The following is a 15,237-nucleotide window of genomic DNA, read 5'->3' on the forward strand; positions in this document are numbered from 1 at the left end:
TACAAAAAACTCTACCGAACAACATTGACTGTGTGCCATTCCAATCAAAAGCCTAACAAAAAGTTTAGTCTCTGAACAGTAGTATGTGTATACATTTTGTTTAGTGCACGTAAACGATGACAAGCAGAGCAGTGATTGTGTGCAACAGTAGTTGATAGATGGCGCTACAATCAAAAAACAGATATATGTATTCGTTGGACAAAGAGCGTTAGCTTGTTGTTAGCAATCCTCTTTACCCTTCGTTCCGCGCGCGAATCTGCCGTATCGACGTCGAGAAAGTTCAACCATAGCTTTAGCTTCCTTTTAACAGGATGGTAAAGTAACGAAAGAACTTTCTCGACGTCGCACAGTGGTCTGAAACGCCCAAAAAGCTGGCCAAAAGTCGAAAAAGATTTGGATATGATAGAAATTCTGTATATAAAGGTTTTTGGGATCGCTGAATTTGAAAGTGAGGGTAAAAGTCAAAAATTCCAAATGGCGGATCTAAAATGGCCGACTTATTTAATAAAAAATTATTAGATATTAATGTAAATTTGTATATAAAGATTTTTGGGATTACAAATATAGGATTAACAAATTCAAAACAGTTTTCATAATAACAATGCAACAGCTTCTATTTTCGAACTGCAAAAAGTTGTATTTAAAAAACAAAATTTTAACAGACTTGGTTATGTTAAAATACAACGTGTGGAAATCAATCAAAAAGTCAAAAAATCAAGTTTAAAATGTCGCCATAAATTAATTAAAACTGAAATAAAATAAATTAAATAAAACTGAAATAAATTAAATAAAACAGTGTATAATAAATATGACAAATACAGCGACACAGAACTAATCGATTTTTCATTGTCAATAGTATAAGCGAAACTGAGTCAAAATATATTTAAAAAGTTCCAAGTACAATTTAAAAAATTAGTCCGAATCATTGTCTGAGGCAGAATCACAATTATCAGCAATATCAAGGATGCATTGATTTGTAGAATCATCTGGAGGCAATAAAAGTTGTAAGGCCTCAGATGACAAACTTTTTCCTTGCTTGGGCTGCATATTGCTCAAGCTCGTAATAAATGGATCTGAAGATACTAGGAGCCGGTGAAAAACATCTTGCATGCTCTTTTCCCTGGAACATTTAACCGACATAAAGGATAATTCGATTTGTATAATTTATTTAACATTCACGATTTAATCCTAAAATATCATTTCATGAAAATTTTAAATAATAAATGTAAAGTTATAAAATATTACAAAATATTTAAAAAATTTTTTAAACATTTTTCAGATTTTAAAATATTTTAAAATATGGAAAAAATGAAATTGACACGCTTTTTTCTGTAGGCCACCCTATATATAAATTTTCTAAACACCAGGTATATACTATTGATCTAGAGCACGTATTAATGCTGCAGGTAAACCTGACCCGACCCCATGTGCTCCGTGCCAGCTGACTCGCCGCGCATATGGTTTTAGTAAAAATGGCAATACAACAAGAATCGCAAAAAATCGCAGACAATTCTTGTACATTTCGACACATAACATCCTAAGCTACATATCCCACTATAGTACATCACAGGATCTCCGGGGATCATAACTTTTTTGATCATTTACGATAACTGTATGTAAATTGAGAACTTTTGGAGGTTAAGTTTTGACGTGACTTTTTATACATACCGAGCATAAATTTATAAGAACAAAATATATAAACATATTCTACTAACCTTCATTAATATGCTCCATCAAAACAATTAAAGATGAACACTTCAATACAAAGTTACACACACTTTCAACACAGCACGTATTTAGGAGCGGCTCTGCGTAACGCGCACTATTCTAATAACGGTAACTTTGAACTATCATACCTCCTCAGGTATAAAGAATAGTTTCTCCTCTTTTTGGCATAATATGCAGGGATGCCAACTCTACATGATTCTATGGCACTAAACACATAACAATGATTTTCATTTTTCGACTTTTGGTCAGCTTTTTGGGCGTTTCAGACCATTGTGCGTCGGTACTGCAGATTATTTTTTGAGCGAGGCTATCGCTCTTTGTCCAACGTATAGATCTTTTTGTTCTTTGATTACTACATGGGCTGAAAAGTCCCGGGATTTTTCAGTACGTGGCGCCACTAAAAAATGAACATGATTTATTTCGAGAGGTTCATCTGTCACTAGTTTATGTGTGAAGTTTTATGACATTTCGTTTATTTGTTTACAAGCTGCAGTCGTTTAAGTGTCGCTACTTTTGCCTTCGTTAAAAAAAATGGAAAAACAGGAATAGCGCATAACGATCAAACATTGTTTTTTGATAGGAAAAACTTCTGAACAATCAATGAAATGGTTGAAGAAATGTTATTCCACATCTACTCCTTCGAGAACAACAGTTTATTGATGTTTTAGTGAATTTAAAATGGGTCGTACAAGCACCGAAGGCGCACCTCGCTCTGGAAGACCAAAAGAGGTTATAAATCCGGAAATCGTAAAGTAAGTGCATCGAATCGTTTTGGGTGATTGTAAAGTGAAGTTGCGCGAGTTAGCTGAGGCATTTTAAAAGAACGGGTGGGATACATTTTGCACGATGTTTTGGATATGAAAAAGCTATCTGCGCGATGGGTGTCGCGTTTGCTGACCGTCGACCAAAAACAGCAGCGCGTAGATAATTCAACAGCCGGTTTGGCGTTGTTACAGCCTAATCGAGCGGACTTTTTTCGACGTTTTGTGATGATGGATGAAACGTGGATCTATTACCATACACCTCAGTTCAAGTCAGGGTGACTGAAAAGCCACGAAAGTTAAGCGGTCAAAAGACCAACGCTCGGCCGGGAAGGTTTTGGCCTCCGTTTTTTGGGATGCGCATGGCATAATTTTAATGATTACCTGCAGAAGGGAAGAACAGTTACGGGAGAGTATTATGGAGCGTTATTGGACAAACTGAACGACGGAATAAAAAAAAAACGACCCCATATGGCAAAGAAAAAAATTCTGTGCCATCACGATAACGCACCATCACACACGTCCTTGAAAGCGATGGCCAAATTGGACCAATTAAGATTCAAATTGGTTGCTCATCTGCCGTATTCTTCAGACTTGGTCCCCAGAGATTATTATCTGTTCCCAAGCTACCTCAAGCGGTAGCTCTAGGGAAAGAAATTCACATTGAATGAGGAAGTCATTGCGGAAACCGAAGCGTATTTCAAAGGCTTGAACGTTTTGTATTACAGAAAAAGCAATGTTCTAAATGTTGGAAAATTGTTTATACCAAGTGTATTGCACTCGAAGGCAACTATGTTGAGGAATAAATATAACTTTGCCCAAAAAACGCTTGTTTTCATTAAAAATCCCGGGACTTTTCAGCCTATGTAGTATATCACCATCTGTGAAAAGACCTATCAACTACTGTTGGACACCATTACTGCTCTGTTTATAACAGTTCAGCTTTGCTGAGCGAAACATGTATGCGGTAAAAGCACATTAGGATATTTTTTTGTTAGGCATTTAGTCGTAATTTTACATGGTCAGTGTTATTTGTGCGGACGGGATCCGATAGCGCATCGGTGCGATATCCCACCAACCAATTATTTTGACTTATCTAATCCAACCAACAAAAAAACTATGTAATGTGCCGTTTTTCTCCGCGCGGATCAGCTCGTCGGAGCGGTGCGTGAGAAAGGGCTATACTTTTTAGTAATCAAACACTTTAATGATTGTTCTAATGAATAATCTTAATATACATATTTTAGGAAAGTTATTTAGAGTTTATGTTGATTTAAGATAAAATACTTGTGTGTACTATTATAATAAAATACTTGACTAATTGTACGTGTAATCTATTATTTGTTTTGGAATATTTTATATAGTTGGCGTAATTGTTTTTTTTTCCAAAAAATACTTGTTTAGGGATCTCAGAATACGGATACTAGCAGCGCTGCCATTACACGCAGCCATGTAAAGCGTCCCAATTTGTGCATTAAACGCACAGAGTATTATTTGTCTTTGTTTAACGTTTGATGAACAAGGACAAATTATATCGCTCTATGCGATTGATGTGCAATTCAGAACAAATCCAAAAAGTGAAGTAGTGGGAAAGTCATGGAACGATCTATTTTACTGATCTTTCGTGCGCATGCGTCAATTACATATTAGTCAATCGTAGGCTGTGGATAAATATTTTTTTAAATATAAGAATTGAGACTCGTGAAAATCTCAATATAACAGAAAGTAACACGGTGAATACGAGTCGGGCGCGATAAATGTTGGGCAATGAGTATCAATCTCAAATGAATCGTATAATCATAAATTTATTGTTGAATCTAGACGTTTTGACTCTTGCTTTGAGCCATCTTTAACGTAATATAATATAGTGTTGTAACAATAATAGCTGCTGATATTAAGATAGAGAGTTTCCTCGTTAATAAGTTGTCACAAAGTACGAATTGTTGAGCTCGAAAATGATGGATATGGCTTAAACTCTGAAAAGAAGTGGTGTGAGCCACGGAATAATAAATGAATATAGTGAATTTTAGAGAAAAAATCTACCTCAAAATCAGCAATTGTCGGATTTGTAATTGATACGCATAGAAAAATGCACAACATATCTATGCATTAAAAAAGAGCGCTTGCAAAATTTTCCTTATTTTAATTAGTTATGGCAGAAAAATTAAAACTAAATAAAAATGAATATGTAAAGATCACAATCGGTTCGAACAGTGAGCATGTCTTGTGTGTACGGTGGTCCAAGATACACTAAACGAATACATAGATGCTGTAGGTCAAACTGGTAATAAGATAATATACATACTATACACGTATAAAGATAAATAAATGAAGTAAACAAAACAGATCATAAATTATTGACGATAGACAGGTGCGCGTGATGTAGGCAATCCGTGTCTAATTATAAATTAGGGCCATTGCGTTTGATATATAAAACTTTGGAAATGAGCCGTTTGTAATAAAATCTCTTGTGATCAAGAATTTTGACACCATCCGAACTGTATTCTGTAATAACAGAGTAGAAGTGTCTCTACGAATATAATTACGATGTTCGAAGATACGTGTTTCAACTTGTCTAGTCATCTATCCCACATATGACGCAAGCCCGATAAGATATTTCGCAGACTACATTTTTACAAGAAGAAGATGGAATAGCATGTTTTCGAACTTTAATAAACTTACAAAGCTTATTCAAACTGTAAAAAGCTGTTTTAATGTCAGAATTTCTAAAAATATTTTTAAATTTGTCAGATATTAGAGGAAAATACGGAACGGTAAACCAAGTAATTTTTTTCATTTTATTAGAGAAGAAAGGCATCTAAGTTGTTTGCGAATAATATTAAAAATAAAATCTAAAGGATAGTTATTATCTAAAAGGATGCTAACAATAAGTTCTAAATTTTTGTGGAATTTTGGATGAGATAAAAGAAACGCTCGATTAACAAGCTCCATGACGACCCCACATTTCTGTGAGACAACGTGCCAAGAATGGAAATTAAGATATCGCCCTGAGAACATTGGCTTATGGTACCAATCAAATTTAATGGAACCATCATTAGGAATAATAGTAGTATCCAAAAAAAGTTTTTTTCCTAATTTCTATGGTGAACTATAATCTTGAATGGAAAGAATTGAAAGATTCTAATGTAAGGTTTACCTTATTAGAGGGTATTGTCATGGTAATATTGTCTACATCTAAAATAGAAGGGTATGTGAAAATCAAGAATTTTTAGCACCTCTGTCTCCAGATCCTGCAACACCAAATCTGCAAAAACCGGAGATAATGGAGAGCTCATAGGAGTATCGAAATTCTGTTTGTATATAATGTCAAATTTGAAATAAGTAAATTCTAGAATGAAACGGACTGCATTTATAAAATTTACTCTGGGGATATTGCAGTTTTTAGGCATATGTATAGGTTATATGTTCCAATTTATTAGAAATGCTGCTTATAGCTAGTTCAATAGGTATGTTGGTAAAAAGTGAAATAACACCGAGAGAGATGAGAACATAATTCTCTTCAAGTTGCACGCTCTTGAGTTTTTTAACTAATTGGAAACTATTTTTGATATTGTTGTTAGCTTCTGGTATACTACTTGATATTGTATGTAAAAAAACTAGGTAACGAATGTAAAGGGCTGTCAATGGACGATACAATAATTTGCAAAGGGTAGCCCTCTTTATGTAATTTCGGTAATCCATAGGCCCTCGGAAGTATCTCGTCATTACAATACAAAGATTTAAACTTTGCATTAAAGAAGACGTAATTAGAGTTCTTTTATCCCGTGAGCACAAGACGTATACACAAGACGTGTTTACCGTTCGAGCCGATTGTGCTCTTTACATATTTATTTTTATTTAATTTTAATCTTTTTGCGACGACTAATTAAAATGAGGAAAATGTTGTGGGCGCTCTTTTTGAAATGAGTTTTTTCTTCGAGGTTCATTAGATTCATTTATTATTCCATGGCTTGTATCACTTCTTTTTATAGTTTGAGACATGTCCATCATTTTTGAGCTCAACAATCGTATTTTGTGATATCTCTATTTCAGTATCAGCGGGTATTATTGTTACAACATTATGTTATAATGAAGATAATATTATGTTGAAGATGATTTGAAGCAAGAGCCGAAACGTCCGAGTTCAATAATAAATTTATGTGATTATACAATTTATTTGAGATTAACACTCATTGCGCATTGTTTACCGCGCCCGACTCATATTCGCTGTGTTACTTTCTTTATATAGAGTATTTTTTATTTCTTTAATACTTTTTTATGTAGATTTTCAAATGATATAATATATATAATATAGAAAATTTGAACAGAATAGGAGAATTAACAATTTATAAGTTGAAGACTCGATTTTTGTTTTATTACTTGTATGTTTAAAAGTTATGGAATTATTACATTTTGTGTTTATAGGACGACATTGAAAAAATTGTTGCCGAAATTGAAAGAGAGGAGGCTTGCAGGCAATGCATAAAAGAAGTAGTGGTGGACGCGCCGCTTAGACGAGTCAATTTCACCATTACGGCACACCCTTTCAAAGATGAACTCGTTATGCTTGGCGGCGAATTTCATGATGGTCGGCAGGTAAATATATAGTTTTATTTTATTTCCCCTGGTAAATATTTAAAAAAATATGTAAGATACGAAAAAATATTTTGTACAAAAGTTTTATTACTTTGAAGGGAACATGATACTTTGGATAGTTACTTGAAAGTTGCACAAAGATTACTTTGAAATTTTTAAATAAAAACTCTTTTTAATTATTGCATATGTAAATGATCTCAAGAGTTTTAAACATTATAATGAACAGTTTTTATTAAATACTTTTTGAGTAATAAGATTTAAAAGTTACATATGCCATATTAGCATTACCCAGCAATCGGATTTACAGCTTTTTATGTGTTTGTGTGCGCGTGTGTGCGTGCGTGTGCGTGTATGCGATAAGACCTTACGGTTTATTATTTCTGTAGTATTTAATTTCAAATTCTCTGCAGTGCGTGTGTGTGTTTTGAACTAAATTTTTTCGATCAAATATCAACAAAATCGTTGATAGCTTCTCGATGTTCTTTATGATGATTGTTTAATAATATCATTTATTGCATTTATGTGTTGATTCATTCTGATGATCGATACATACATGCAACTTTCTTTTGGAGTTATTTGTGATTTTGCTTAACTCGTAAACACACCGATCCTATAAAATACGGAAACACATTTTTGGGTCTGGGAGACTTTTTTAACTTTGAGAAGCTGTAACTTTGATTACAATCAATATTTTTCTACGATTTTTTTTTTTTTATACGAAAGTTCAAAATCTCAGGAGTGTGACTGCACAATCGGCATTAGCGAAAAATAATTTATTGTGAAGTTATAAAAGCAAAACCATTAAGCAAAAATGAGAAATTGGTCAAAAATCCACTTTTCCTTCAAAAAATCATATTTTTGCAACAAAAAACGTTTAAGGACTTTCAAATACGGCGTTTTAAAGCTAAAGAGTCACACTTTCAAAATAAAATTTGGCAAAGTCATTCCTTTAAAAAAATATAATTATGTAATATGGATAATATGAGGTATTTTTGGGCATCTGAAAATTCACTTAAAAAAAAAAAATCATATTTTTGCAACAAAAAACTTTGAAGAACTTTACAATACGGCGTTTTAAAGCTAAAGATTCATACTTTCAAAAAAAAAAAAAAAATTATATTATTTTCATTTCTACTAAAAAAGGTACTTATGTAACAAGGCGAATATGAGATATTTTTGATTAAATTGTGTCTAAAATTGAAAATTGATGTGTTTCATGATATATTTTGGAAAAAATCTTTTTTACAACATTTTATAGTATTCCAACTTTAGACAGAGTATATGCGAGTAACATCCGCAAACCGACCTTTTCGAACGTATTTTGTCCAGTTTTTTTTATGTAAAACTCACAAAAAAAGTTTCACTTATACACTATATGGGTCGCATTGACCCTAACAAAACTTTGCTGCCGTGCCGTTCGAATTTTAGTTGGCCAAAAAGTTGATCAACCATATTAATCGAAAGAGGAGATTTCAAACTTTTTTTACGTTTTGGTCCAAACCTCCTATTTCATTCCGTCTTCACATAGCAAGCTCAAAACTTTACATGGGGTCTCTCAGACCCATTTACGTGTTTAAGGGTTAAGATGATTACCGATATACAATACTTCTGCATGCTTGTTTTATGCGCTTTTTCATATCGTCTGACATAGTAAGTTTTTTCTCGTACACGATACCTTTTAGACGCACCCATCAAAAAGTCTAATATTAAATCAGGATATTTGGATAATAACTAAGCCACATAATCATTTCGTCCAATCTAACGTTGTCCAGTGTAATTTAAATTCAAATTTATCACGATATACGCAAAATGTAATGCAGCACCATTCTGTTATATCTTTACATTGGATACAACATATCCGGATTTATTACTTTTAACATCTGACAATTTATTTGGCAACGTTACAGAAGAAACATATTTAAATGTTTTATTCCTGTAACATTGCCGTTAAAAAAAAGTCCTATATAATATGGTCATTTAAGATATTACACCAAACGTTTACTTTCTATAAAGCTAGTTGTCTAGAGTGATGAATCCAATGCAGATTGTTCTAATAATAATAATATAATGGTTGTTATGCTTTCTTATTTTATCATTGCTTTCAAATGCAGTCTCATCAACATTAAACATTTGATGAAAAAATATGAAATTATGATGAATTTGATTTGAAGCCTACTTGCAGAATCTCATATGATAAACCTTATTATGAGACCAGAAGGCCTGTATCAATCATAGCGGTTCTTGATATCGAATAATAATTTTTTAATTTTTACAATTTTTAACTCAAATTGCGCGTCTCATATTCGTTCGACTTGAAATATAGTCATGAAGCCCAAATAGTAATATTAATGCTATAAGAAGGTATCGAGGTCATCGTGGTCGAAGAGGTAGAACGCTCGCACAGAATTTGGGAGATCCAGGTTCGAATCCTGGCTGAGGTGTTATTTTTCACAATAAAATAATTTACAGCTTTAAAGGGGAGGGGGGGATATTATATATGCTTTTTATAAAATTAATATTAATATTTTAGTTTCATGATTGTGTTTCAAGTCCGACAAATATGCGGGGGCAGAAAAATTGCAAAAATTAAAAATTAATAAAATTATTATTTGGCATTATTACGTCCGCCGGTTTAGAAACAGGGTGACGTAATTTTTGTATTGATTTTTTTTTTTTTTTTGTTTGTGTGAGTGGCCGCTGTTACCAGCTATTGCGAAGCGAGGTGGAGTGCTCTTTATCGCAGCGGCAAATATAATTGGTTATTGGATATAAGGAGTGATTGAATGGGAGTGTGTTTTTAGATAATTTGGGAATGGCTTGAGTGGCGTGTTTTGAGCGTGCGTGGAATTGTGGGTGTGAAAGAGAGAGAGGGGGGAGGGGGGAGGGAGAGGGAGCGTATGTGCGTGTGTGCGTATTTAAGTTGTGTATATAATGTCTATTTATTTAAAAAAAAAGGAAGAATACATGGAATGTGAAGACAACAGTAATATAAATTTATTTTTTCTTCTTGCTTTCCTTTTTTTATTTCAGGAGAGAAAAAAATGGCCCTCTGGGGTTCTTTTTATTTTGTACTTAGTTTGCGCACTTGAAGTGACTTTAATCCTTGGTTTGATCACAGAAGTTTGGGGGGTTTTCCTAGCTAAAATGTGCAGAGGGATAGGTCACGTAGGTATTCTTTCGGGGACAAACATGTCCCTAGGTTTGGCTTTGTGCCTTGGGACAGGCTCTGCGCGGTAGTCTATTTGTTTTACTATTTTTAGAGTGTCGTGAGAGAAAGTTTTGGCGGCGATTCCTGAGGGAACGCTTTCAAAGGGTTAAATTCTCTGAACGATTTGAGATCCTTTTTGAGTCTCTTCAAGAAGACCTTCCGGCCTGCTCGTTTTCTTCGTTTCTTCCGCTCCTAGACCATGTTAATGCTAATAGTGCTATAGTTATTTAGTGAGTTAATAAAGTTGGTTTGCCAAGAGAATCAAAGCAGTAATTTCTTACCTGGAAAGATTTTTAGAAATTAAGATGAATGGTGGAGAAAAAGTCTTCTCGAGGAGGAGGGGGGAAGATTTTTGATTGACCTTTATTTTAGCTTTCACAGCTATTTTTTGTATACAATTATTATACATACATTAACTATATATTAACATTAACAGATATATATATATATATATATATATATATATATATATATATATATTTTAACAATTTCTTAAACGCTACTAATTCTCTACATTACCTAATCACAGTGGGTAACAAATTATACATTTTTATATCTTCATACAAAAGACTTTTTTGAGCACTTCTAGTTTTACGGAAAGTTACTACTAAGTTTTCTGTCTGTCTCGTTTGTCTATCGCATTATCCTTCCACTATCTTTATTTTATTGTTTAACGCCTCCGAAGCCATACCATTTAATATTTTAAAGATGAATACATTAACGTTATAACATAACCGTTGCCTTACAGACATGAACGGTAAGGCATGTAGTATGTGTTCAATTTTGGTAAATCTATTGCACTGTAAAATTATTCTCATGACACAGTTTGGAGCTATCTGAAATTTAGTTAATTGCGTTTCCCATCTTAACTAATAGAGTAGCACAGTACTCGAAATGAGGTGCTATGATGGACAAAATACATCTAGTATATGCTGATACGAAGTTATCTATTCTATTTAAAAAGCTAGTCTTTTTCTCTATTTTCTTAAGTATATAATCGCAGTGGTCTTGAAATCTAAGTCTATTGTCTAGCATTATACCTAAATATTTCATGGTTGATACCCGATTTATTTCAATTTCATTCAGACACTTCACGGCAGTATTACCTCTTACTTTTTTTCTAATATTTCTAACTATCATATATTTTGTTTTATTTGCGTTTATTTTTAACTTATTAATGTCTATCCAATGTTTGATTACATTAAAAGCCATATTTATTTTTATCTCTACATCCGCACTACTTTTTCCACTTACATATACATGCGTGTCATCTGCAAACATTTTTATATTGCATCCTTCTGGACAAACTTCAATTATATCATTTATATATATTATAAATAGCAAAGGTCCTAGTACTGAACCTTGTGGCACTCCATATTCTGTAGACAATAATTTAGACCATATCTGAATCGTACCTGTTGTTTCCTATTATTTAAGTGATATGAACAACTTTAAGGTTATTCCTCTAATTCCGTATTGATACATTTTTTCTAACAATTTTTATCTATGGTTTTAAACGCTTTCTTAAGATTTATGAAGATTATTCCTACCATTTTTCTTTCGCTCACTATTAATTTCCATTTGTCTATGACAGATTGAATTGCTGTTTTACACGAATAATATTTTCTAACTCCCGCCTGATGCTCTATTATAATACCGTTTGTTTCCAAGTATGTTTCAAGGTGTTCTTTTACTATTAATTCTAGCACTTTCTCATATATTGGTAACATATTAATAGGCCTACATTTGCTCGCTTTTTTGGCTTTATCTATCTTTGGGATCGGTATTACAGTAGAGGTTTTCCAACCTTCCGGACAATGACCTTCTCTTAAAGAATTATTTATTAAAATTGCAAATTCTTCTTTTATTACAAGAAAAACTACCTTCAATATATCACGAGTTATTCCCTCTTTTGTACCTTTCTTTTTTGGTAATCCCATAACGATTTCATCTAGATGCTCTAGTGTAACAACCTCAAAACTTTTCATAATTTCTTTGTTTTTAATACTATAGTTTTCTTATTTATATTCATCCGATATTTAATTATGTCACTGCCAGGTTTATCTACCTTTATAGAGTTTACTATATTATTAATACTTTGTATATAATATAAATTAAATTTATCGGCTATATTGCACTCTTTGGTATCGCCTAAGATCTTAAAATTTATATTTCCTACTTCCTTTATACCTACTGGCTCGCCCCTAATTACTTCTTTCAAGGTTTTTCACATAGTTGTAGGATTTTCTTTAATAAGATCTATCATACTTTTATAATATTCTTTCTTTTTTTCCCTGATTAATTTTACTACTTTATATTTTTCAATTTTATACTGTGACCAATTTTGTTTGGTATTGTCATACAATGCTTTTCTATATGCCTTATCTCTCCTATCCGCAGCCTCTCTTATCTCATCTGAGAACCATTTTTTCCTCTCTCATACTTTGGAATTTTTAATTTTTTCTGCCATTACATCTAACGCATCTACTATACTGTTAACAAATTTTTTCGCTCTCTCACTCACACCCATACATTCATATTGCCATGCCTGATTTTTCTGTAATTTGTTTTTTATTAATATAACAAATTTATCTTCATCGAACTCTTTGTAATTTCTAGCGCTAAATTCCTTGTATTTACTTTCAATTTTACTCACACTCAACTCTACTTTTAGCCACGCATGATCCGTAATCTTAGGATTATGAATTACTTGTACTATTTTATTATTATTAGAGAAGATTAAATCTATAATTGTCTGACTGTCTTTCGTAACTCTCGTCGGTTTGTTTACATACTGTTTCATACCCAAGCTTAACATTGTCTCTTGCAATTTCTTCGTATAAAACGAGTCCGTCATAAAATCTATATTAAAATCTATTACCATGCATTCTCCCTTTATTATTAACTCCTCTACTATATCCTCAAAAAATCTTATGAAATCTCCGTGCGATGCGCTTGGTGAGTGATATATTACCATTATCACTCCTTTATATAGTTTTTCTTTTATTTCTATTGCAGCAAACCAGCAATTTTGATTCTAACTTTTTTATTAATACTACTTTATATCTAATATTGTCTTTTATATACATAATAACTCCTCCTGTGTTTCTATTTTCGGCATCACATATAACTACACTGTAACCCGGCACATTTACTTCACTGTCTTCTATCTCACTAATCAGCTTGGTCTCCGACATCGCTATCAACACAGGATTTATCCTCTTCATAATCTGATGCTGAAGTTTGTCTCATGCACTGGTAAGCTCTGCGCATTTGTATACATAATTATTTCTTCTTTCTTCTGTAGTTGCTATTTTGTATCTTCCCAACCTGTTCTCCTCTTCTCTTTCTGTAACGCCCTTTTAAAAGTTGGACATTCTCGACTGATGGCCTTATTGTCGTCAGTTATCTTTAGATTGTAACATATGTTCTATTTTTGAATATACAATTCATACATTTGCTCTCTTTCGCAAACATGCGAGCTATGATTCCCTGCGCATTTGCAGCATGTTTCTTTTCTTTTGTACAACTTTTAGCAATGTGAAAGTAGCCCCAGCATTTAAAACATCTTTTGACACTGACGTGATTAAGCGTCATCAGCTTGAATGGAGATCCACGAGTACATACAGTCGCAACTAAAATAATTTTTTGACATCTAAAATAATCATTTGACAATTATATAGTGAAGTGTCACTTCTTGCGGCGACAAGAAAATATAGTCTCAATTAGAATAATTTTTTGAGATTTAAAATAATTATACGATAGTTATACAATTAAGTGTCATCTTTCGCAATACTTTTACGGTTAAAAATGCCACTACGGATTTGTCAAACCATTGGCGACTTGGATGCTTCCCGTTTGTGATGACTGATGACGGCTTCTATTTCTATTGCTTGTACTATTTTTTGTTACGCTGAAGATGACTCCAAAGCGAGTCGAAACGTTCCTTTTGTAATTTTGAATTGAATAAATGATTCAATATCGAGACTTGTGATTGCGCTCTTTGACCCGCGCTGACTCTCATTAGCCTATTTTTCACTCATTAATTGTATTTAAATTTTGAGAGTTCGGAACTAATTAATTGTTTATATTAACTGGATTTTTGCGCGAGTGCTTCGTGGCGCTAGCGGGAGCTGCGAGGCACGGGGAAGGCGTGTGCGAACGATGAAATACGCATTCCTTAAGTTCCATCTCTTATATTTGAGTTAAGACATTTTATATTTTATAGGTAATTTCAGTTTGGGATGCACGGCGCGATAGCAGCCAATCATCATACGAACTTAATTATTATTATTTTTAGTTTTAATTATAATAGAAAGGTTACTAGTGTTATTTTAATTTGGAAAATTTTATTAAATTTGTTGTTTGACTTTAATTTTTAATTTTAATTGATCTTAACTTTATCTTTGAAACTAAAAATTTATTTTAACGGATGATGCGGAAAAAAAAAGAAATTTTTGGTTGCCAGACGTAACAGGCATGAAGAATATATGGCTATGACTGATACAGGTCTTTTATTCTCGTGTTTTAATTTTGTCAGGTCGATATAATGAATTATTATTGCTTATCATTATCATAAAGTTGCTGGTGAATTGAAATATAATAAAGATGATAATGGTTAGTGCGTAAAATTCTATTGACTGTAGCAGGAAACATATTTAATTCATGACTGATTTGACATTGGCTAATATGAGAATTTATAATAATCATTTTTAGCACTATAACATTAATAACATCGTTGTTATCTAATGATTTTTTTGTACGTTTTTGTATCATGTCTCCAGTGCGTTTTTGTATCATGTCTCCAGTACATTTTTGCATCATGTTTCTTAATAAATTCAAAATTATTTTATGATTTGGGTGTTTATCCGAATACTTGTTTTTCTATTGACGACCTGTTTTTCTAGCGTTGTCAGCTGCGCTATAAATAATAATCACGTTTAC

The 15,237-nt window shown here is 32.8% G+C and overlaps 1 protein-coding gene across 3 annotated transcripts in view; it reads left to right on the forward strand.

Annotated features, from left to right (window-relative positions):
• Window positions 1–15,237, forward strand: part of LOC105205447 (kelch domain-containing protein 4) — an 88,877-nt gene that overhangs the window by 26,813 nt on the left and 46,827 nt on the right. For all 3 annotated transcript variants that reach the window (XM_039458208.1, XM_039458209.1, XM_039458210.1), the window contains one exon: window positions 6,915–7,085. In XM_039458208.1, the coding sequence (XP_039314142.1) occupies window positions 6,915–7,085 (171 nt within the window). The remainder of the gene's footprint in view (window positions 1–6,914; window positions 7,086–15,237) is intronic.

Source organism: Solenopsis invicta, chromosome 16, assembly GCF_016802725.1.
Source record: "Solenopsis invicta isolate M01_SB chromosome 16, UNIL_Sinv_3.0, whole genome shotgun sequence".
Taxonomy (NCBI): Eukaryota; Metazoa; Arthropoda; class Insecta; order Hymenoptera; family Formicidae; genus Solenopsis; species Solenopsis invicta.